At 51.0% G+C, this 22970-nt stretch overlaps 8 protein-coding genes and 1 non-coding gene across 9 annotated transcripts; 4 read left to right on the forward strand and 5 right to left on the reverse strand.

The window, feature by feature from the left end:
• Positions 1–1080: 1080 nt before the first annotated feature.
• Positions 1081–2847, forward strand: BDZ83DRAFT_744037 (aldehyde dehydrogenase; the record flags this gene model as incomplete). The annotated part of the gene is made up of 4 exons (XM_060513150.1): positions 1081–1353; positions 1421–1475; positions 1528–2322; positions 2416–2847. 4 exons carry the CDS (start codon positions 1081–1083, stop codon positions 2700–2702), a joined length of 1410 nt encoding a protein of 469 aa, XP_060360458.1. The 3' UTR covers positions 2703–2847.
• On the reverse strand, positions 2842–3912 carry BDZ83DRAFT_756150 (NAD dependent epimerase/dehydratase; the record flags this gene model as incomplete). Its single annotated transcript, XM_060514706.1, has 1 exon — positions 2842–3912. The coding sequence occupies one exon, from the start codon at positions 3910–3912 to the stop codon at positions 2842–2844; it is 1071 nt and encodes a 356-aa protein (XP_060360459.1).
• Positions 3913–5127: 1215 nt separating this feature from the next.
• Positions 5128–5209, reverse strand: BDZ83DRAFT_t258. The gene has a single exon. It is a non-coding gene; the product is annotated as a tRNA-Arg (tRNA).
• Positions 5210–8636: 3427 nt separating this feature from the next.
• Positions 8637–9775, reverse strand: BDZ83DRAFT_795913 (Alpha/beta hydrolase fold-1). The gene is made up of 2 exons (XM_060515853.1): positions 9120–9775; positions 8637–9053 (listed from the first exon to the last, which is right to left on the reverse strand). Exons 1-2 carry the CDS (start codon positions 9525–9527, stop codon positions 8718–8720), a joined length of 744 nt encoding a protein of 247 aa, XP_060360460.1. The 5' UTR covers positions 9528–9775; the 3' UTR covers positions 8637–8717.
• Positions 9776–11293: 1518 nt separating this feature from the next.
• BDZ83DRAFT_734158 (uncharacterized protein) lies at positions 11294–13191 on the forward strand (the record flags this gene model as incomplete). The annotated part of the gene is made up of 6 exons (XM_060512936.1): positions 11294–11770; positions 11824–11891; positions 11968–12406; positions 12466–12542; positions 12595–12969; positions 13183–13191. The coding sequence occupies exons 1-6, from the start codon at positions 11485–11487 to the stop codon at positions 13189–13191; spliced, it is 1254 nt and encodes a 417-aa protein (XP_060360461.1). The 5' UTR covers positions 11294–11484.
• On the reverse strand, positions 13166–15166 carry BDZ83DRAFT_635274 (major facilitator superfamily transporter). The gene has a single exon (XM_060509155.1). The coding sequence runs from the start codon at positions 14991–14993 to the stop codon at positions 13461–13463; it is 1533 nt and encodes a 510-aa protein (XP_060360462.1). The 5' UTR covers positions 14994–15166; the 3' UTR covers positions 13166–13460.
• A 593-nt stretch (positions 15167–15759) lies between these two features.
• BDZ83DRAFT_756154 (major facilitator superfamily transporter) lies at positions 15760–17806 on the reverse strand (the record flags this gene model as incomplete). Its single annotated transcript, XM_060514707.1, has 10 exons — positions 15760–16155; positions 16210–16320; positions 16379–16562; positions 16615–16984; positions 17040–17188; positions 17253–17313; positions 17365–17461; positions 17524–17534; positions 17601–17678; positions 17734–17806. 10 exons carry the CDS (start codon positions 17804–17806, stop codon positions 15760–15762), a joined length of 1530 nt encoding a protein of 509 aa, XP_060360463.1.
• Positions 17807–18754: 948 nt separating this feature from the next.
• BDZ83DRAFT_635285 (2OG-Fe(II) oxygenase superfamily protein) lies at positions 18755–20400 on the forward strand. The gene is made up of 5 exons (XM_060509156.1): positions 18755–18878; positions 18947–19243; positions 19313–19389; positions 19447–19815; positions 19879–20400. Exons 1-5 carry the CDS (start codon positions 18803–18805, stop codon positions 20155–20157), a joined length of 1098 nt encoding a protein of 365 aa, XP_060360464.1. The 5' UTR covers positions 18755–18802; the 3' UTR covers positions 20158–20400.
• Positions 20401–20856: 456 nt separating this feature from the next.
• BDZ83DRAFT_734161 (ankyrin repeat-containing domain protein) lies at positions 20857–22483 on the forward strand (the record flags this gene model as incomplete). Its single annotated transcript, XM_060512937.1, has 2 exons — positions 20857–22191; positions 22277–22483. The coding sequence occupies 2 exons, from the start codon at positions 20857–20859 to the stop codon at positions 22481–22483; spliced, it is 1542 nt and encodes a 513-aa protein (XP_060360465.1).
• Positions 22484–22970: the final 487 nt, after the last annotated feature.

A 22970-nucleotide genomic window follows, 5' to 3' on the forward strand; every position in this document is an offset into this window, starting at 1 on the left:
ATCCCGCCAATCTGCATCTGCGATTTTGGTGGGGTGCGTTATCGTTATCGGCCCTCCCCCTCCTCCCCACTGAAGCCGGTGGTTCCCCGCCACTGAAATATCGTCTTTCAGTGGAAGCCATGAGCACGGAGGGATCCGTGCAGCTCTGCCGCGCTTCATGCCGTTCAGCAGCGGCCCCTCTGTCGGCCGGCTCCGTTTCCCCTTGGTCGGTATCTTCCACCCTGCATCGCGAGAAGGTCCAGACATGCAATTCGTTCCATCTTGCACCGATTCCCATCTTGAACCCCTGCATACGCTGTACGATTGTACTGAATTCAACGAGTCAAATGCACTCAGAGATGCCATGCGGCTCTATATTTTGTACTGTACGCATCAACGGGGATCGTTCGGTACGTGGCCCGTCATAGGGATACAACGCTCAATCCACGCTCCGCGACCAAGTCTACCTCGGTGAGAATGAAGCGACGTTTCCAACCCAGAGCTCACCTCAACTCACCTGTGCTCACCGGTGCTCACCGCCATACACCGAAAATGATTAGATGACAGACGGGCATCCCAGCTCTCCGTCACCGAGAATGATTCATCAACACTCCGGCGCTGACAAACCTCCTCCACCAACCTCTGTCATCTATCCCCGGTCGTTCATTCAAGTCTTTTACCCCGATCCCCAGAAAATGCTTCCAGGATTGTATTGCTTACCCCAGAGGATGCGGGCTGAGGAACGGGGAGAGTTGCTTATTGCAGGCCGCCCGCAGCTCCATCTTTGTCTATCTCAACTGCCGTCAAACCTAAACCCCCCCCGTGTCAGCAGCCCGGTACCAAATCCGGAACGCCTAAGGCCGATTGACATCGCCGATGGCTTGAACCCCTCCCTTCTCCGCAGGAACATGGAGCAGGGTGGCATTTCGGCTGCGTTCCAGCTATGCCGGCTGAGACAAGTTTTTGGCTCTTCGACGGTGCTATGACCGAGGTAGAGAGTCGATATAGCTTTGCCGACACATCGATTCTTAAGCTGGCCTCTCTACCTCTTTAGAACTCTCCGTAGCCATGGGATACCTGCTAGATTCGACAGCGGACAACATGAAGTTCTACAACGTCATCAATGGCGAGCGCCGTGGGAGCGATAACCACCACCAATGCACAGATCCCCGCACGGAGGAACCGCTCTGGGACGCTCCCCTTGCCACGACGCAGGATCTCGAGGAAGCCGTTGCGGCCGCTCAAAAGGCCCTCAAGACTTGGTCCAAGACTACGATCGAAGAGAGATCTGATCTCTTGCGCAAGATTGTGGAGATTTATACCACCCACAAGGATGAGCTGAAAGAAATCGTCATGAAAGAGACGGGGAAATCGGTAATAACATAACTTTTATCATGAAATCAATCCAATAATGAAGATACTGATGACTCGTGGCGTCTAGAGTCTAATGGCCGACATTGAAATCACAAATACCTGCAATCAAACTTCGTACTACTGTATGCCTGCACTGTTCTCTTGAGTTGACTCACTCATACTCACAATCAACAGCAAATGTTCACCTCGAAGATGAAGTCACTTTCGAGGACGACAACATCAAGATTGTCGCCACTCACCAACCACTGGGCATCGTGGGGGCTATTTGTCCTTGGAACTTCCCTCTCATCTTGTCAAACATCAAAGTGGCATCTTCACTCATCACCGGCAACTGCATCATCGTTAAACCGTCACCCTTCACTCCGTATTCCGTCATGAAGTCCATCGAGCTGCTCATCGATGTCTTTCCTCCCGGTGTAGTACAGGTGGTCAACGGCGGCGTCGATCTTGGTATCGCAATGACCTTGCATCCATGCATCGCCAAGATCAGCTTCACAGGGACAATCGCCACGGGAAAGAGCGTCATGGCGAGTTGCGCAAAGACTCTTAAGCGTCTGACTTTGGAACTGGCCGGCAACGATGCGGCGATCGTGACTGACGACATTGATATTGCAAAGGTAGCAGGACAGGTCGCCCAAGGATGCTTCTTCAACGCCGGGCAGATGTGCGTAGCAACGAAGCGAGTTTACGTCCACGATTCGGTGTATGAAAAGTTCCTGGATGCCTTCAAGAGCGCAGTTGCCGAGAAATATGTCATCACTAAGGATGCACACGCGCCTAGCTTATTCGGCCCCGTCTCGAACAAGATGCAGTATGATGTTGTCAAGGATATCTTCGATCACTACAAGAAGAATGGCTTCAATATGATTGCTGCGAATCATCCCCAGGACTCCAAAGGCTTCTGGATACCTCCGACCATTGTCACAAAGCCTCCCGACGACTCTATCTTGGTCAAGGAAGAACAATTCGGTAAGTCCACTAATGCTTGTCCAAGTTTCTTGGGCTAGGAACCACCTCTCTCTGTAGTCACGCACGAGCTATCCATGCTAACTACGTCTCCAGGCCCGATAGTGCCCATCCTATCTTGGACAGAGGAAGACGAGCTGTTCCAGCGGGTCAACCTGGCCAACGCCGGTCTCGGTTCCTCGGTCTACTGCCGTGATCTAGGCCGTGCCGAGAGCCTCGCCCGGAGGGTGGAGGCGGGAACGGTCGCGATCAACCTCCCCGAAATACCGCACCACGGGGGTTACTTCTCCGGGATGAAGGACAGTGGTCATGGGGGCGAGATGGGCAAGCACGGCCTTCATTCGTACTGTTACACGCAAAGTCTGCAATTCGGAAAGAGTTGATGAGCCTAGAACGATGGCAGACAAGCTTTTCAGAAGAATTACTCAATGCTTTTCGAGCGTGTTAGTCAAAGAATCGTATCGATAGTCTAGTCTCGCCAAGACGTAGTTAATACATATGAATCCAAGATCATCATACCAATCAAGCAGTCTTTGCCCGATTCTCAAGCTCGACAAATTGCACAGCAGTATCCCCAATGGTATCCTCCAACATTCTATACTCCATCCCAAGAACCTTCTCCGCCAACGACGCATCAACCCCAAACATGCCCTCCGCTAGAGCCTCCTTAGCTGGGTCCCCCTTTGGTATCCGCCCCTCCCACTGCGGTAGCTTCTCCCTTAAAATATTCGCCAGCCGCTGATTCGACACGCCCCCGGGACTCACCAGGAACCTCTTCCCGCCCGCCTCGGGCGTCGTCGCCGCCAGCAGGTGCGCTCGCGCCACGTCCCGCACGTCGACGTACAGGTGCAGTATCTCGGGCGGGACCGGCGATTCCTTGGTGAGTGACGGCCCGCAGAGGCTCTGGTAGAGCATATGGTTGCTCTCGTTGAGGTTCTGCGGGGAGGCCGTCGCCGAGACGTCGTAGAGGGGTCCGTAGACGATGGGCGGGCAGATCGTGACGAGGTCGAAGGCGGGTTTCGGTTCGGAGGAGAGGAAGGCCCACGCCGCCTTTTCTGCGAATTTCTTGCTGGCGACGTAGGGTATCGCCGGGTGCGTTGACGCCTCTGCGTCCTCCCTCGAGACGCCGAGCCAATCCTTCTCGCTGTAAATCTTAGGAGGGTCGGAGATGGGGGGTGCGGTAATGTCGATCACGGCGGCCATCGAGCTCGTGACGATGACCCGCTTCACGGTCGGTGCCTTGCGCACCACGCCGTGCAAGATCTCGGTCGTTCCCTTGACGGCCGGGTCGAGGAAGTCGGCGTTTGAGTTGCCTTTGCGGAAGTTGAAGGGCGAGGCCGTGTGGAGGACGACATCGAAGGGCGCATGGTCGGAGACGAGGACGGTGTCAAACGCACCCGAGGCGGCGATGTCGGGCACCAGGGCGAAGTCGAGCTGCGTGGAGGGGTAGGAGGCGAAGGTCTTTTGGAGCTGGTCGACGGAGGACTGAGAGCGGACGACGGCGCGGACGGAGTGGCCTGCTGCGAGGAACTGGGCGAGGATGTGTTGGGCTATGAAGCCGTTTGCGCCGGTCAGCAGGACGCGAAGAGTCATGTTGGGGGTGGTTTGCTGTGATAATGATTATTTATTCTTGATATCGGCCTTTGGTATATAGCAACCAATCTCCGAATTGTAATCGATCGTTGAGCTTCAATTCGAGCTTCTTTATAATACGATTCATTCGCAGCGCTGCCGGAACAGTTCCGACCCCTCCGATGACATGTGGAAACATGCTATGAGGCAAGCATAGCTCCATGACTCGTAGCAGCTTTCCATTCTCTTCCTCTCGTAACCACCCTTCAAGCCCACCGTATCTCGTACAGAAAGCCACCGAAGAGTTATGAAACTTTCCGATCAAAGTAACGCCTTGGTCTTAACGTACCCGACTATCGGTACTCGTTGCTAGTTGGAGAATTTGCCGCGGTATGGATAGGCTCGTCGGAGAAAACGGTATTTATTAAACTTTGGGATAACAAGTGCGATTGCAACTTTGACCGGGGGTTCGGGCATAGATAAGTAGGCGGCATAGGCCATAGGCTACGGCCCACGGTAAACAAGAGCTATCCGAAGACCGCGCCGGTGGGAGGGGTAATTGGCACACGAGACAAGCTCTAAATGCTAAGGTGATGCGAATATTGCAGAGTGCTCCGCGAGCTTCATCGTCTCTAGTGGTTGACGAAGCAATACGTTTTCCGAATTCAGTGCCGTCTTTGCTTTTTAGAGTTTGAAGAAGCCTGAACCATCGGCTGTGGAAAGGCTTGCCATATCTGGGAACGAATTGCACACTTCTACCAACGGCCCTATGGCACCATCCCACTATCTGATGAGTATTTCGAAAAGGTGACTTTATTGCGTAAGTGCGTACCAAAGATAGCAGATACTTATCTGGCTGAATCCAAGGCAACTAAAGCATACTCCAGCATCGATTGATCAGCATTACACAGGAGCCAAATTACATCCGACTAATCCTCTCACGGCTCGGAGCCTATTGACACCAATGAGACAAGGTAGACCGGGAGCTTTCCGGTCGCCCTTGTAAGTCGAACGGAACCCCCACGCTCCCTACCGACCCTACAAACCCGCCCCCGTACCCCCCCGCCTCCGCACCCGGCCGATGTACGGACTACTCCAAGACAACCAGCCAATCTCGGCAAGAACCCCAAAAATCTACGCCGAAAAGGGTCCACTTTGCCGGACCCACCACCCGCGTCCACAAGCGCCAAAAAATACACACAAAGACGGAAATCCCGCATTGAAAATCAAAAACATTGACCAGCCTGGGGGTCGAACCCAGAATCTCCTGATAACTAATGAGTCGTAGTCAGACGCCTTGCCATTGGGCCAACCGGCCATAATTAGTCGGTTCCATGAAAGGATGTTGAAGACGTGTGCCAGAATTACATCCAAGTCCCTCTCTCTAGGGTGATAGCCACTCTTGCAGCGGCAACTTGAGCAGCGCGGCCGCAATGGACGGAGACCGACCATCGCAATGTCAAATTGTTTTACTAGCTAGTGCTTATCGGCCCCGTAAGTTATTATGAGCACAAGGACACCTATCAACCAGCCGCTAAAAAGAACATAAGGACTTGGTCAGTAGTCACTTGGATGCATTTGACTCAAATTCAGAGCACCCAGCGGTCTTCAAGCTTTCCGGCGGCCGACTCCAACCATGATGTCTCAATTTGCCCATGGTAAATGGCCCTAGAGCGATTAAGCACATAGCCACATATGGGTCTCCGTCGGTGCATCTGGTCCTTGTTCCTAAGCTCTAGATGACGAGTCAGAGTTAAGATTCCGGACTTGTCGCTGAATCTCTTCCACCCCAGGGTTTTTTCAGGCGTCCTCGAAATGAACCATCTGATGTATCAGTACCATTAGTACCTACCTTACCCTATGAAACATCTTCACCCCAAGGATCAAGTCCAGGCTCATTAAATGGAGACTTATTTCTACTATTTCCGTTCCTGATTATCACGATTACGGATTTAGTAGCTATGTCATTGTTGATACTACTAAATTAACCTGCCTCAATTGCTGCCTCCTTAGCGAATATTATCATCTTGGTTTCTCTCATTTCCATCTTCGGCACACTTATTGCCGGAAAATGACATTCGCGCTGCCAATTGCCTATTCTCCATGGAAGCGGTAAGAAAACCACGAATTGTTGTACCTGATGAAGCAGTTTCACAAGAGAGTCATGCGATTTAAGCGAGAACAATCGTTCCTTGTGGTAGGCTCAAGCTCCCGTGGTCATATAGATCATTATGCTACTGATCTATGTAAGTTCACGACTTAGTCATGTCACTTCACGATTGCGCTGCGAATTTCACTTGTAACTCCATGTTGTGGTGGGGCTGACAATCAATCTGCGCCAGCGATCATGACTTCGCCATAGCTAAACGGCTATTTCGGGAATCTGGTACTATAGTTAAAGAGCGTCCCGCGGTCAGGAACTGGAACCCGTCAACTCTATAAAATAGACAAGTTGTGAAATTCTATGATTGCCATTAGTTCATCCCATCGGCTCGTAACCTTACTATTGTACACTTTTACCAAACAAAACGTTGTTCACACTTCACTCTTCCCAGGCCTTTAACCTCTAAACAAATAAACTCAATGTTTGTTGATCCTTGTCGCAACCACACCTGGTTAAGAGCTAATTTGATGGACCACAGATGGCTCGCTTTATCTTCGCTCTTGCTGCACTTTGCGCTGCGACGGTCCAAGCTCATCCCCAAGCTAGAGGCAACTGCGGATTTGCCTTCACTGCTTCTGGAGGAGGTCAAGCTGGCGGGTGCGTCGGCGCTGGCGACACTGGAGGTGTCTCGATTCCCCAGGGACCGTATGTGCAGTTCGCCATGGGTAGGGACTGTGAAGTCAGCGTCACCAATGGCCCCATTGAGGGTTTGTCTGTTCAGTCTACGGGAGCGTGTTGAGCAACATTGAACCGGAGTCAAACTCGTCGACACAACTCAGGCGTACTAGGTATGCATCAAAACCAGTCGGATTGAGTCTATTCAATTTCTTCAGGATGATGGAAGAAGTTTTCTGTTTGCAATGAACAATGTTGGGACGGGCATGGTAGGCTTTCGAAGTTGCGATATCTAAACATTGCATTTGTACAATAGCAGCGAGCTTTAGGGTGGCGTTTGCTTTCGGAAAGGATAGCCCGTGAACGAGAAGATTAGGAGATTGAAAGTACTGATGGCGGAAACTCAAGGTTGTTAAGTCTAACACTGATCATGTGATCAATACAAACATGCCAGCTTCGATTTCAAGAGTTACCACATTGCACTGGAATCAGAATTATAGTACCATCTTTATGGATATTCCAAGAGTGCCACTCACAGTTTTGATGCTATCTAGTTCCAACTCAATCTAGTTGGCTCGATCTCTCTTATGCGATAGATCCAATGATCCCACGGACCTAGATCACGATGTTTCCATGGCGCAATTGTATTATCATCTAGGCGAGTCCCTTTTGAGAAGATCGACAGAAAGGACACCCGTACAAAAAGACCAATATGCAATGTCCCCGTGTACTCATGAACCAACTTTTTGATGCCGCCAGGTCAGTGAAGGTATTATTTGTTCATCCTAGATTGGCTCCCCTAAACATCAATGGAAGTGGTATGTGTTATCCAATCGGTATAAACCTGGCTTATCAGTTACATCGGCCTTAGAATCATGATTACATATCACCTCGTTTTGATTACCCTTTTGCGGACCCCATCCCAAGATACTATCTATATGGAAGAGTCTGATCTTCTCCCAATATACTAGTGACTGGATAGTCCAGCCTATAGAGTGGTTTGCTGCTTGCCAGCTTGTGACCGTCTGACGCAGAGAGGTTTGAGGCTATCAAGTGTGAAAATCAATATCATAATGCTAGAAGTTGCCTTTGCTGTTATTGTTAGTGGGTGGGTGGCTACGTAAAAAATCAGAGGCTAGGAACATGGTCCTTGAGGCGTAGAGAAAAGCGTATTCCAACGGCTCCATTCATACGGATGTGTCTGCTTTTTTCAAGTCCAGCAGTCTTCAGACAAACAGGGAACCCCCGGCACAAACCAACATAGAAGGAAGTGCCAGTAGACGCATTCATTTAACTACGGCAGTTTGAACCAGCTTGCAACTCATTTCCATGCCCGTGACAACTATCTGGACAGAAGAATCCGTCCTCTTGGAGATACTGGCCGCCAGGGAGAGCGTCCACTTACAGCACACTGCCCGATCACTCGTCGAAAAGGTCCCGCCTTTCAGGTTAACCGTCAAACCTTCAAGGATCCTTGTGGGGTTCGGTGTTTGGTAGGCGAGAAAATCTGCTCTCAGAACGACCCTAGCATGGGCATGGCTTGTTGGTTCTCCCAGCTCCCACCCAAAACCAGACGAAAGCCATTATTTCCGACATCTATCCCCTGACAGTTTGACAGGCGTCATGTGGAGATGGCCACCAACAGAGAGAGGACCACGATTTATCGCGAACGATCTGGGGACACAAACGGTTCATGGTGGCACGATAGGACTTTCGGGCCGTTACGATCGCGAACGTCTCCAGATGGTAAAAAACCGGCATTCCCTTGCCTCAACGTGGCCGGCTAGGTTAGTGACTCGCCAGTTCGCCGAGTCTCTTTGAGACTGTCGCCCCATTCGACCATGGGCCAGGCAACACTGTGCCTGCTGTCAAAGCCACGTCGCAAATAAAAGAGGCCCACTGGGGGGATTTGACAGCGTTACATCAATTCTTTGGAGGTATTATTCGAATTACTTGGCTCATTTAGATCTGCGCCTTCCGCACGCCGCTACGCCGCTATCACGAAACCCAAAAACTCTCCGTTTCACACCTCGACGCGCAGCGGCACTTAGTTGCCCGGGTACCATCTACTGAGGATAGAAGTCACATTTGCCGGCCTGCTCAGGTGAGCACAGTGACCGCTAGGCTCGGTCTCCGTCTTGGAGCCGGCAGGCAGGACGGCAGACATGCCCTGCTGGTAGCTGAGAGGCAGGGCGTTGTCGAGAGTGGCATAGAGGTAGGCACAGTCAATGCCGTTGCTCCAGGGCTCGTAGCCAGAAGCGTTGGTGAAGGCGCCTAGAGCGGTCCAGGTCATCTCGGACGCCCACTTCTCCTGTTCAGAGGCTGGGAGGTCGTTGAAGCCGACCTCGGGAAGCAGAGTGGCGTTGCCGACAACACGGTCCCCCTATATTGCATATTAGTATGACTGCCGCGTCGTAGCCGACGGGAACTGAGGGATTGGGTTACATACCTCGACAATCATCCAAGGAAGAGGCTCGCCGCCGAGAAGGTCGAGCAAGCTGGAACCCTTGGGAAGCATGAAAGCACTGGCGTAGACAATGCTCACGACACCACCGGAAGCACCAGCAGCGGAGCGAGTGGCAACGTCGTAGCCCTCGACAGCGTTGCTGGCAACAACACCGCCGTAGGAGTGGGAGTAGATGACGACCTCCTTGCCATCGGCAACAAGCTTATCCAGCTCGGTGCGCACGGCGGCAACATCATCTGAGAGAGATGCCAGGGGCGTGGTGGTACCGCCGACCGTGGGGAGAGCCACGATGGAGGCGTTGAAGTCGGAGCCGGCCAGTTCGGTAGCGAAGGGCTGGAAGGCCGAAGGCAGCTGCCAAGCGCCGGGAACAATAAGAATTGAGGGCTTCATTGTGTAATGAGAATGTGACGTGACAACTGATAACCACGAGAGATGCGATCTTGGGTCTGTCAGAGATTGATGAGATGAGGATATGGGCAGAGATGGGGTGAGGGATGCGTGCGGACTTTGATCGAGGTGGACTGTAAAAAGGAATGTGTAGCCTGCCCGGTAGCAACAACAAGAGAGGCAAGTGATGGACAGAGGCAGGTGGCCTTTCTAAAGTACTACTTCGTATCTGCTATAGATATCAAGGCATGAATATACATCCTCAGCAAGCAATATCCCCGAAATGACAGCAGCCGAAAGCGATGAACGACGCGTGACAGCGGGAAGGACGCCGGATAGACCGTCGGATATTGCCACGAGGTCTTGAGTCCTTGAGATCCGCTAGTGAGGTTTACGCGGTCGTCCGAAGTTATCCACAAACGGCCCAACATGGGCGGTGGGTTGCTCCAGTTGTGAAAAGGGGTCGAAGGGGGGCCAACTCGAGGGGGTCATGACAGAACAGGTTATGGCGTAAGTGAATACCCGGCTCGATCGAGCGGAGTCAAAAGGACGAGAGGGGCTCGGTACCTTACAGGCTTACAGCTTGAAGAATGCATGTGGCAGGATCTGCTTTTGTCTACGGAGTAGCATATGCTGCGCCGTCATTCTGCATTGTTCAGCATTTCTTTTTCTTTTGGAGTTCAAGCATCTCGCTAAGTAGTTTGCTTTAGTCTCCGAGGCCTTCTGCAACCATCTTCTCCATGTTACCTCGGCAGTCGCGGGCTCGAGGGCTCGAGGGCTCGAGAGCAAGCTTCGTATTATATCTCCCATCGTTTTCAATTTGCCCCTCATACCCAAAGAAAAACAATCCTCCGTGTCAATATTCCATCGAGTATTTGACGATAATGACGCACAGGAAGGAATCGTGGTCCACCGTGAGAAATCGAGTACAGATTGCAGGGTTGTTGACTCAAAGCGGCCCCCATCCGCGTCTTCAACAGCTCTCTTCCGGGACCTGCGCAGAGGCCACAATTGCCGTGGTTTTGGCGATGATGTGTCGATGTCAACCCTGTGCCTGCATGGATGCGCCCGGACGTCAAGGGGCATGGCATGCGGGCCCTAGTTGCTAGAGGCGGGTCTAGAAGAGGGGATCCCCCTCGAACTAGTCGACTAGCGCGGGATCAGTTCCAACGGTTTTTCGAGTTTGGATGCGAGACCCCAGAACGAGAGCCGTGCGCCGGAAGCACTCTTCCTAATCCGAGTCTATCGGACGTAGGCAACGATGCTTCCTAGTGTCTGTAGCGTGCTGCGGGCCGGCTTGTGTAGGTCCAAGATGGAGGAAGAAGAAAGACGAGACTAGGACTAAAACAAATTATACTCCTAGCCTCCTTACGACATCCCACCCTGTCCAGAGTCCACAGATGTCTGGACAACCCTCATGGGTTTCCTCCTCGAAACTGACAAAGATTGACAAACCCGACAACTCCTCGGGACTTGGCCGGGGGCTTGCTCCCCTTTTCATTGCTTCTTTCGGTTGCAGTTCCACAAATTGCCTCTCTCTGGGCCCCTACCCGAGGTAGCAGTTGCAATGGGGGCAGGTTGACTTGTCAAACATGACATGTCAAAACAGAAGTGATTGACAGTTTGGGAATGCAACAGTGGTTCGGGCAAAACGAACGGGTCCAAGAGGCCGAAAACCGCGGCCGTGATAGACGACGACGACGGGGTTGTCGCACGTGTTTTTGCTTTTTCTCTCTTGCTAGATTTTGTGTAAGCGAAGCCCGCGGCAAGGAAGGCATCTGGCATTCCCTAAGAATTATTCAGAATAAAATGATTCCCCATCCCCACGTGGTGCGGCCGGTGCAATCGCCCCCCTTGCGTCCGTTTACTCGGTAACCCCCCTCCACTCACCATCGACGACGACCCGTTCCCTACACACCGCCGTTCAACGAGAGCCCGCGTGGCCATAAAGCCACCAACCATGGCAGCCACTATGGTGACATATCCGTACAACGATCCGACTATCGATCAGCCTCAAAGGGACTATCTGAAGAAGCTGGCCGACTTCGCTGAAGATCAGAACCTGTCCGAGGATCTTCGTCCATATGTACGAGGCATTACGATTGCCTTTACCGTCTTTGCTGCGTTTGTGGTTGGCTTGAGGTTCACGGCCCGTCACCTACAGGGTGCGAGATACTTGAAAGATGACTACACGATGTTGTTTGCGCTAGTGATATTGATTGGGAACATGGTCATGAACCTGATCTGTAAGTGGCTCTGGAAGATAGAATCATGAAGACATGCTGACAGTTGAGTCCAGTGGTTGATGCTGGTATTGGACTGCATTCAGGTCGCCTTACACTGGAACAGCTGCAGTTCCTCGATAAAGTATGTACCAACGTTCCCTGGCCCTCATCACTTTACTATCTTGCTTATGAGGACTAAGCTGATATCGTTTTTGTAGACTATGATCGGTGCCGAGATTCTGTACGTCAACGGAGTCAACGTCTACAAAATAGCACTACTATTGCTATACCTACGCATCTTTCCAATGCGAGAAGTCCGCAAGGGAGCATGGATATGTGGCAGTTTGACATCGCTCTGGACGCTCGCTTGCGTCGTCGCCGCCTCGATTCAGTGTCTTCCTCTGAACACACTATGGGAACCGTGGAAGCCCGGTACTTGCATCAACCTGTTCTTGACGCAACTTGCCATCGCTGTTCCGAGCATCATCGTCGACATTGCGATCCTCTATCTTCCGATACCCCACGTGTTAAAGCTACAGATGAATAGGGCTCAACGAATTCTGGTCCTCTTCACTTTCCTGCTTGGAAGCTATGTCGTGTTCTGTAGTGTCTACCGCTTCAGAATTTTCTTGCTATACACGAAGAACGATGTTCCTTGTAAGTCTCCTGACGCGAATCAACTTTGTGATTTTCTCGTACTAACCCAACGATAACAGACTCACTTGCTCAAGGCCTAGCCTGGAACATCATTGAAATTAGCAGTGGTATCGTGTCTGCATGCTTACCGACTCTTGTAAGTTTGGCAATGACGACGTTGATGATAACATGACTGATCAAGTATCCAGGGTCCAATTGTCCGTGTTCTATGGAAGGGTCTCCTCGAGTCCGCTCAACGAAGTGGTCTGGATAAGTACGCTCAGTCGTCCTCCAATAAAAAGTCGACAGGAAGGTCAGCAGGCATGACCATCGGTGGCGGACGGTCCGGAAACGCCTCTCATGCGAGAGACGGCTCGAAAGACTGGTCGAAGCTCTCCGAAGCCAACGCCAAACCGAACTTCCGGGAAGAGTCCAAGTACGGCATCGGCCTCCGGACAATGGGTGGAGGCGACGATGACCGTAGCTCCCGCAGCTCAAACGATGTCGAGCTGATGCCTCAGAGCACGGTCAGCGTTACTGTGCGGAGCCCAGCCCGGGACAACTTCCCCGAACACGAAGCGGGTGTGAGTGCGAGAGAGCACTACCACGGGAAGAAGATCTCGAAAGACAGCAGTTCAGGGTATCCTCACTCAGACAACAGGATATGGCAGCATCGCGAGGTTGAGATAACGACGGAGCCGGTAGAACCGGAGTCTGTCTTGCCGGATTTTAACAGGAAAAGGAAGTCGGGGATATGACGTGACGGATGCTGGCGGAATACCCATATGAATGAATAGTATTTGTAAATAACCTGTAATAGTATCTAGTATAATTATGCTAATGGAGCAAAAGCCTCAAATCTTTCAAACCGAGGCCTCGATGAGATATTCAAAGTGGTCCGGTCGTGGAGATACATGTGAGTAAGTGACGAATAGGTTTATTCACGATGTACGCAATCCCAACTGATGCCTCAAAGAGCAGCTTCTGTATTACTTCTCTGCACATATGATTCTTTTGACATGCAGAATGCTGCAAAGATGTATCAACATGAAGTTGGTACCGTAAGGTAGTCTCTCTAAGATGACTCAGCCTGCTCTTGTTCCCTGGCCTTCTTCAAATCCTCCGGCTCATAGAGGTTCCTCACTGCGAATATTAGCCCAGCTGCGAGTGCAACCATCAGAACCCAGATTGCGTAACCGCCTAGGGCCTGGGTGTTAGCACCTATGGCGAATAGGGTGGTGAATGAGGCTGGAGAAAATGCCCTGATGACACTCGCTCCGGTAAGAGCCAAAGCATTAAGCGTTCCCAGAACACGAGGGCTGGGCGAGATATCATTCAACGACAACTGTATGGCAGTAAAGCTCATGCTCACGCCGCAGCCGATGGTAAGAGCAATGGGCATAAAGATCCAGAAGAACGTCACCCAGCCCGAGTTGTGTACACCGAGCTTAAGGACGACGTTGCCGAGAGGGCAGACGAGGAAGAACCAAGGGTACGCATAGGCGCAGGCGCGCAGCACACCGTTCGTGCCTATGCGATGCTGCAGCGGTGGAAAGATGATGAGGAGCCATGAGACTTGGGCGATACCATTGACGGACATCATGACGGAGATTTGCAGAGGGGTGAAGCCGTAGCCGCCAAGCTCGACTGGGGTGAACCAAAAGACGGGCACGACGGCCGTGTAGGACAATGCGAGAAGCATGAGGTAACCGTACACGAAGAGGACATTGGAAGCGCCTGGTGATTTAACGATCTCTTTAATGGAGCCCTTGTCCTTCTTGGGCGGTGCTGCTGCGTCGTCATTGTTGCTGTGCTTCTCCTTGACCAGTGTCTCCTCGACAAACAGTATGCTAGTGATGGTCGCCGTCAAACCAATGAAGCCAACGCAGAAGCTGGATAGTGCGTAAGGGTAGTCGAAGAAGAATTGGGCTTTGAAGATGTTCGGGTATTGATGCGCCGGATCGGCTAGGGCTCCGCCGAGAAGGGGCCCGAAGAAGATTCCAAGGTTACCGCTCAGAGCGAACCAACTAAAGGCTCTGGCTTGCGTCTTTTGGGTAACGTGCTCGGCAATCATGGTGCGCATCGTGACAAGAGATCCACCGAACACGCCTGCCAAGCATCGGAAGAGGATCATCTGCCAAATGGTCTGTGCCATGCCGAAGATGGATGTGGCGATGGTAACTCCGCAGAGGGAGAAGACAAGGACGGGCTTGCGACCAATTCGATCAGAGAGTCTACCCCAAAAGATCATAACGACGGCCTGAGTCAGGGAGAAGAGTGACTCGATGAGACCGCTGTAGAAACCGACGTCCGCTTTGGCCAGGTGGCCGTTCTCTTCGGCCATCTGGCTGATGTACGGAAAGATGCAGAAGAAGGCCATCGGCTCTACAAGTCGCGCGTAGCATAGCCAAAAGACTTGCCATACCGGCAATGGTTTATCATCCTCGTCCGGAGTCTCATTCTCTTGGGATGCCTCATTGAGTGTTGTAGCCTTGGAAACATCGGGATCGGCGGTCGGAGCGATATCGCCGGCGATGAGTAACGGAGTTGTTTCTGTTGCGTCGTGACTGAAGGAGTCGCCGGTTGCCGGCTTCTGATTCGGCGCCATCTTGACTTGATGGCGTAAAAATGCGCGGTTGTATTCGTATGAGCAATACAACCACCCTAGGAGACAATGGTTCCTCAATTTGGTCGGCCCTTTCTCAGAGCTTGCGTTCCAGGCACAGCCGACGTGACGAAGTCGCTAATTGAGTAATTAAGTGTAGGTAAGCAAAGTGAGATGAAACGCAATTGACATTATTAATAATTTGAGAGCGCGTCACCTCGGTCTTATGTCAGACCGCCGCAATTTTCAGCTTTCCTAATCAGGTTAGGCCACCCAACCAAAGTACCGTCCCAACTTTCAATAAACAATTCAATGGCTGTCTTTAAGCATACTGAAGGATGATATTTTTTGTGTCGCACAATTGCATTTGTGCAACGAGACGCCAATTCCTTTGCTTGTCATTAATATAGAGAAGACTGAACAGATCGCCTGTTCATCAAGGATTCCCGTCCGCTCCATCCTCGGTTTCACTCATTTCCTCCTCTCGTCTTGGTATGTATGGCTGTAGCAGCTTTTATCAAATCCAGAATGCCGCCTTCGCTGGTCGAACATATCAACTTCAGAGCACTTATCTCGTCCTGAATATTCGCGAAAGTTTCAATTCTCGAATAGATTCATTCTGTGCAGCTCATTTCTGCAGGTCTCTCTTCTCGCCAGTCCATGTCACCTCTGTCTGCAGAAACAAGTACACGGAAGACTAAAAGTCATCTGGTAAATCCTCTGCCGCTGACGTATGCTTCTACTAGTCTCTTATCGCCACTCAAGTCTTTCAGATTTTCTGGCTCACAGGCTGAGTCGCCACAATCTCTTCCCCTTTGCCTGTATACTGAGGAGCTGGGCTATCTCCGTCAGGCCTATCGGAATCAGATCCAATGCCTGAGGAGCCTTCCGCGGCAGCTTCTTCGGTCGCAAGCCTCATCTCCAAGTCAGGATGCTTGTGCTTCCATCTCTTCATGTACCATGTGCCGAACATGAGAAAAGCCCACATTGCAACTTCGAATACTGTAGCTGCGGGATATCCGTGGGGATAGCGCGGGGCTTCGACGGTTGGGAAGGTGAATAGAGGGATCCAAATCTGTCCACAGAATCCGAGGGTCATCATTGAAGAGATGATGAGACCTCTTTCGCCATAATTCTCCTTGAGCGTAGAGTTCAACCAGGAATACTAAGCCGCTTTTGTTAAATAGGTGAGTCTAGCATGGTGTATAGAACGACATACCAAGATCGGGGATGCCATTCCGGAGAAACCTCCGAAATAGAATGCGAGAAATTTGAGAATGTCGGGAACATTCCATATCGACAAGACTATGCAAGAGAAGAGGACAAATGACTACAAGTAATTAGCACTGATTCTTGTGTCAACTTGGATAAGATAGATGGATTCTTACTGCCTGAAAAGACCAAAGGCCCCTCAAACTCAAACAACCCGCTAATGTAGTTCCCAGCCAAGAGGATAGTGCGCGCAGAAGGTCGATAAAAGTCGGCAAAATATTGACCAACTCAACGGAGTATCCAGCAGCCTTTAGCCACAAAGCCATGTAACCTGTCCAGTAGTGCGCTTGGCACAAGAAACTGCAACGTGTCAGAGAAACATCTGCTTCTGAAGATGGTCTGGGGTACGAACATGTAACAAGGAACGCAAATCCACCACATTGGTCTGGAGAGCGTATACTTGAACGTCTTCCAGGTAATGCCCTCCTGTTCAACTGTTGGCATCCGCTTGACAGCAAGGGCGTGCTCCTCCGCGGAGAAGTACCACCTCTTAGGTGAAGTGGGAAGACCTGGCCAGAACGCAAAACCCAAAAAGGATATGGGTAGGGTGATGATACCCTGAACGATGAAGAGCCATCGCCACCCTGCACGTCCAAAAACGCCGTTGAGATTTCGATACGCCGCGGCCTGCAAGTAGCCGGAGAACATGGAGCCTAGAGAGTTACCCATGAACCATACTCCAGCTCGCTTGAAGAGCTCTTCATTCTTGAACCAACTGCCCACTACTTTTGGTCAGTATTTCAACGTACATACAATGAATTTTAACGACATCCTTACGAATGAGATGAGTGCCGCCGAACGACGAAGCTTCGAGGAAACCTGTAATGGCGCGAAGGATGTACAGATGCCAGCTATGCTTGATGGTGGATTGAGAAAAGGCGATGACTGCCCAGATGATCTGGAGGGAAGGTAACAAGAAAGGTGCACTGCATAATCATGATCAGCAAGTCCATACAATCGTTTGCATAAGTGTCGAACTTTCAGACATACATCTTTGCCTTTGTTTGCAGAGTCATGAGCGGGATTTGGCCAATGACGTATGCGGTGTTGTCTGAAGAGGGTCAGTGGTGCTTGTGATATGAGTGTTTGAACATTGGCTTACAAGCGACGACGTAGTAGTTCAACTCGTTGCCGTGAGAATCGAGATCCTCACGCATGCCTGATACATATGCGTTGGTGACATTTTGCTGCCCAAGGAACTACTGACGATTAGCTCTCCTAACTACGAAAGCTACAAGTAAAAGACTTAAGACTCCCTTACTCTGCAAAAGACTAAGAGTGGTAAGGGTAACAATTAGTTCAGTTGGCCTTCGATCAGATGAAGAGAGCTTGACTTACAAGACAAGCTTCCAAACACCAGAATCGCGAGATCGAGTTTTCGCAACAGTTTTCGCTCTTCTGCAGGATAGTGTGAGGCTGTTCAATGACCGTGAGCGACTTCCTTATGTGAGATACACGGTCGAATACTTACGGTACCAGTCAAAAACCGACAATATCACCGCCCCTATCTTGTTCCCCTTCACTTTTTGAGTGAAAGACCCCATCTTCAGCTGATTCTCCTGGATTTCCGCCTGCGATGCGCGTGCAGGCGTCAGAATCGGGACTGCGCTGTCGGTAGTGGTTTACATATAATGTCACCAGAGCCAGGAGAAACCCTCGTCCCCCTGCCTACGTCCCTTTATCCGCCTCGTTCTTATGTCGAGCCCTCGCCAAATGCTTGCCACCCCCAAGACGTGCTTCTACTATGAACACCCAACCACCGCAGCGTCTTGCCCGCGATAAGCTCAACTCCCAGTCTCTCATGCAGCATAACACCCGCCGAGACCCGACTACATGCATCGCACAAGAGCCTCGCCCACTATTCGCCATAGTGGCAGGAATGACGAGTGCCCATACTGATTGGGTAAAGATGCGGGATAGCGGGTAAAGGACATTAAACAAGGACCAATAATCTCCGATGCGGCAACGAGATCGTGAGTCCGGACAAACCCTCACCCACCACTTCCGCCGAACTCGGTGGTTTACCGAACGTCCAAGACCGGAGAAATACTACCGGGTGGGATCCCTAGACTGACTTGAACCCGTTTTCTGCGGCGCAGACGTCGGTTCTTTGGCGGGAAAAGCCCGACGACGTGTGACGGGGGTGGGGATTGCGCCATCCGTTATCAGATGATGACATGCGGCGATCTCGCATCTCCAAGTGCCTCAACCAAGTAGATTTATTGTGTTGCTTGGTAAGTGCCGCGGGGTAAAATGCGAGTGTGACACCATGGAGAAGGATGAAACCAAATCAACTTGCTATTATTGGTCTCTTGATGGTTGCGGATTTGGTGGGTGGTTAAGTCCTGCGGAGACGTCGCCGTGCCGTGTTGGCTCGACTAATACGGGCAGCGAGATCCGGCGTGCAGCCGTCCGGATTCGCAGTCAAGGTTCATAGTTAAAATGGCGAGCTTGGAACCCGGGCTTTGGGTGTATTGGAGAAAATTTAGACAGAGACCAACCAGCCTCCAAAGAAAAGATACCTCGCCTCACCGCTCAAAATGCCATCTGCTGTATCCGAGTTGTACCAATACACCCACGTCCCAGAGACGGAGGAGAACCTCGATTGGGCTGACCGTAAGTCTTGGCCCATCATTTCTTCACGCAACACTCTGCGGGACTTGTAAGCTGACAGGTACCCGAAGTTCCCACCATTGACCTTGCGAAGTATGGAACACCAGACGGAAACAAGGAGCTTGCCGAGACTTTGATCGAGGCCATTCGTACCAAGGGCTTCTTCTATGTCATCAACTACGGCATCTCACAAGAGGCGGTCGACGCACAGTTTGCCCTTGGCCAGAAATTTTACGAACTGCCATTGGACGACAAACTCAAGTATGAGCCGGATTTGGACTCTGGAGACTACAATGGATACCGTCCCGCTGGTCGGCGGTTTTTGAGCGGTGGCCTCAAGGATAAGACAGAGGTTTGGAACATGGCGAGTAAGCTTTTTTTCAATCCTTTAGCGATTGCCTCGAATCGAGGAAGCGTTGCTGATAGATCCAATACAGCTCGCGCTGGACACATTACACAACCTCTGCCTAAGCTTTTGGAAGATCGCAAGGAAGAGATTGAAGGATTTGCAAAGGTACTTTACAAGCCCTATTCATCGTACGTGGGATGCCGTGACTGACGCCAGACTTAGAACCTCCATGATAGGGTGCTGGACCCCCTGAACCACCTCATCGCTCTGGCTCTGGAGCTGCCCGAGGATTTCTTCACACGCGTACATAAGTGGGAGACCCATGATGAGTCGCATCTGCGCTATATGAAGTATTCCAAATTCACTCCGGAAGAGATCAAGCAGCTCGACGATGGCTTGTGGTCCCGCGGCCACACGGATCTGGGAACGATTACTCTGCTTTTCCGTCAACCCGTGGCCGCTTTGCAAATCAGGGATCATGAGACCGGCGACTGGAAGTGGGCCAAGCCGCTTGATGGCAGTCTTACCGTCAATACGTGCGATGCCCTCAGCTTCCTGACGGGTGGTTACGTCAAGTCTACGGTTCACCGGGTGAGTGAACCTTCATCCCTACAACTTGACTTACCCTCTACAGTTTGCTAATTCGGAAAACAGGTATCTGTGCCGCCTAAGGACCAGCGCCATGTCGATCGCCTGGGTTTGTTGTACTTTGCGCGTCCTCAGAACGACCTCGTACTGAAGACGATTGACTCGCCGGTGCTGAAGCGCGAAGGCTTCACTCAGAATGAGTTCGAGGCTGGCGGCCATCCGGTGCCGACTATGGGAGAGTTTACTACCCTCAAGCAGACTTGGCAACAAAGGAAGGGTGTCAGCTACCAGAACTCAGAAGGACAGGAGATCCTCCCGGGATTCAAGGGTCAATACTTCAAGTGAGACAGACGGGCTTTCCTAGCCGCCACATTTCTTGGAAACACAAGTCTTGAACAAATGTGTCTGAATAGAAAGAGAATTCACGATCGTGGCGGTCACAAAACGGGCGCGTTATGTATTGTGATGGTCAATACGAAGGAATTTGTTTGGTAAATCGTCACCCACTTAACCAAGTACTACACAGACTGGTCAAAGAATACTTTGAATAAATCCACCTAGTTATCTAGACGCAACATCAGCTGCGATTCGAACCTGTCTCATTCCCGGTATTGCTTGCGAGTATCTTCGACTGTTCGATCCAATCGAAAGACTGACTCCCCTCTTGCGTCATTCCTTTTCTTGGCTTTTTTTTACACCTTCATTAGATGTTCAGATTGACTGGCAGGGTCCGAAGAAGAACAAAGCCAATGTGCTACCGTCGGCTTCTGTGCCACACAAACATAGGCCTTTCACGAGTGAACAATTATGCCTCACCACACCTACATCGAGTCTCGACGGGGTACACCATTGCGTTCTAAGTGTTTTATTATACTCTCCCAATTTCTTCTCATCAGAGATTCCGTCAGCTTTTCCACTCTAAGTCTTGCTTTCATTGCCCAGTATACTTCAATAAACTCGAAATCAAAAGCAAAAGCAAAAGCAAAAGCAAAAGCAAAAGCAAAAGGGTCTATTTGACGTCTTCAACAAATCTCAGCTCTCATCATGTCTTCTATACCTTCTTCGCCACCTTTTAGTTGGAGCTCAGAGAATTCGAGCGGAGAAAACTCCAGATCCCAACCGCCTGGAGGTGTCGCCAGCTTGCATGTTGGTGCAGCGGATGTCCCTCTCATCCCTGACCACGTTACTGGCCACGACCCTGGTCACATCGCTAGTCACATCGCTGAGCCCATTGAAACCTCGAATAATGACTTTCACCGATTTGATGAGGATCCCAACTTCAAAGACTCTCATGGAAGAACGGCTTTGCTCTATCTCACCCAGCACATAGTGCCTCAATATGAAATTATCAAGGAGCGTATCCGTACCGGGGCCTTGCCCAAAGCTTCATGCCCCCAGAAGTGCTGCACACCGCTTATCAACGTTATCAAAAGAGCGAACCTCGGTAGAGAAGAAGACAAGAGAGTCATCAGGTATCTCACTCTCAGAGAAATAGCCGGCGTCAATTTGGACAACTCTCGATACGGTTCGGCCTTGAACAAAGCATGCTACGACGGCAACTTGGAAATGATCAGGTTTCTTACTCGGGAATGCGGCGCAAGCGCAGGCTTTATCTCAAAGGGTTTGTTCGGCAGTGCCTTGCAGGCTGCATGCCTGTCCAAGGCGGATAAGTACGTCATATGCGATATGATCCGACATCTCGCAGGAGAAGCCAGAGCGGATATCAACGCAAAATGTGGATTCTTCGGCACGGCGCTCAACATAGCTTGCCTGTTGCAATCTGACGAACCTTGGAAGCTCATCTTAGACACGCTTAGAGGTCACTCGAATATCGCTGATCCGATGGGCCGTTTGCCAATTCACTTCGCAGCTCTCTTCTCATACAGCAGATACAGGCTCATTTCCCGGCAGCCCCGACTGAGGACCGTGCCTTTGCTTTCCGCAGACAAGACCGGTCGCACTGTTCTACACTGGGCAGCTCAAAGCGGAGATGTTAACACCGTCATAGACATTCTCACATCTGACAAAATCAAGGTCGATGTCGATCAAGCCGACAAGCATGGCTGGACGGCGTTATGCTGGGCTGCTCGGGGTCTGACATCAGGGGCAAAGCTCGAGGAAAGATCTCCTCAGGGTCAAGCAGACATTATTAAATACCTTCTCAGGCGCGGTGCCGATATCACGATATCGGTTCCGGGAGATGCAGGTCAGAGTTGGACTCCATTGCAAATCGCTATTTTCCACAGCAGTGGGGAAAATGTCATTGCCGCTTTGGCTGAATCGACCTCGACGGAGGAAAAGTCAAAAATATTCACGGAATCATCTTCTCTACAGACGGGTTATGTACACGACAAACCAGCTTGCATTTGTTGTCGATCGGTATGTGTTTTCCTGTGTCTTGCACGATGAGCTGTCTGGCCCGGGTGCCGAATTCAGTGTGTTACTAATGGTTTGGATCACATAGCTCATTATTGGCACAGCATGGTCCTGCCAGTCTTGTGTGGACTTCAAGCTTTGTTTCAAATGTTACTTCGTTCGCGAAGAAATTCATCCTGGACTTCCACCAGGTCCTAATCATCTTCAAGATGATCTTCATGAGTTCCAGAAGAGCGATTTGGTATTCGGCGATGGCCTCTATCAGGAAGTTCTGAAGACATGGATGAAGAGGTGAAGCCGTTTCGGCTCATAGCTACTTTATATAGGCAACAATGATGAGTCTTGATCTCTTGGAGCGACAGAGAGAGAATAAGACCATTGCCCAGTAGCAGAACTTAGAGATACTAGGGCCAACTCATGAGATTCTTGCTTCGCAAAGAGTGTGCCAAAACTTAAGTGTCATGGACCGAATGAATGAGACTTAGATATAATGATGAGGGAGGCTGGAGCCTCCGGACGGATGGCGGTCCGGGTATCTACCTTGCTTTGAGGGAAAGTCTTGCAAAGGGGTGAGAGATGGCAAGGCCTTGGCAAGTAGACCTGAACCCCTGTCCCGAAATAGAGAGACGTAATGGCTCAATCACCTAAAGAACCCCTCCACCATCAGCCGCACGTCTTCGGAGCAGCCAATGAGTATGCGGTTAGCTCGTCTAGCTCTAGCCGCCAAAAAGTCCAACGCTCCCCCCCTCATCTCCACTAAACACTATCAATCGTTCGTCAAG

Source organism: Colletotrichum acutatum (genome assembly GCF_030867785.1).
Source record: "Colletotrichum acutatum strain CBS 112980 chromosome Unknown BDZ83scaffold_118, whole genome shotgun sequence".
In the NCBI taxonomy this organism is placed as follows: Eukaryota; Fungi; Ascomycota; class Sordariomycetes; order Glomerellales; family Glomerellaceae; genus Colletotrichum; species Colletotrichum acutatum.

Bases quoted from the DNA above. Each gene is read 5' to 3' on its own strand.
- BDZ83DRAFT_795913 (XM_060515853.1), bottom strand. From the start codon at position 9,527: ATGAAGCCCTCAATTCTTATTGTTCCCGGCGCTTGGCAGCTGCCTTCG. The intron at 9,054-9,119 runs GTATGTAACCCA...TATGCAATATAG, and splicing joins TTCCTTGGATGATTGTCGAG to GGGGACCGTGTTGTCGGCAA.
- BDZ83DRAFT_635274 (XM_060509155.1), bottom strand. From the start codon at position 14,993: ATGGCGCCGAATCAGAAGCCGGCAACCGGCGACTCCTTCAGTCACGAC.
- BDZ83DRAFT_635285 (XM_060509156.1), top strand. From the start codon at position 18,803: ATGCCATCTGCTGTATCCGAGTTGTACCAATACACCCACGTCCCAGAG. The intron at 19,244-19,312 runs GTAAGCTTTTTT...GATCCAATACAG, and splicing joins AGAGGTTTGGAACATGGCGA to CTCGCGCTGGACACATTACA. The intron at 19,816-19,878 runs GTGAGTGAACCT...TTCGGAAAACAG, and splicing joins TCAAGTCTACGGTTCACCGG to GTATCTGTGCCGCCTAAGGA.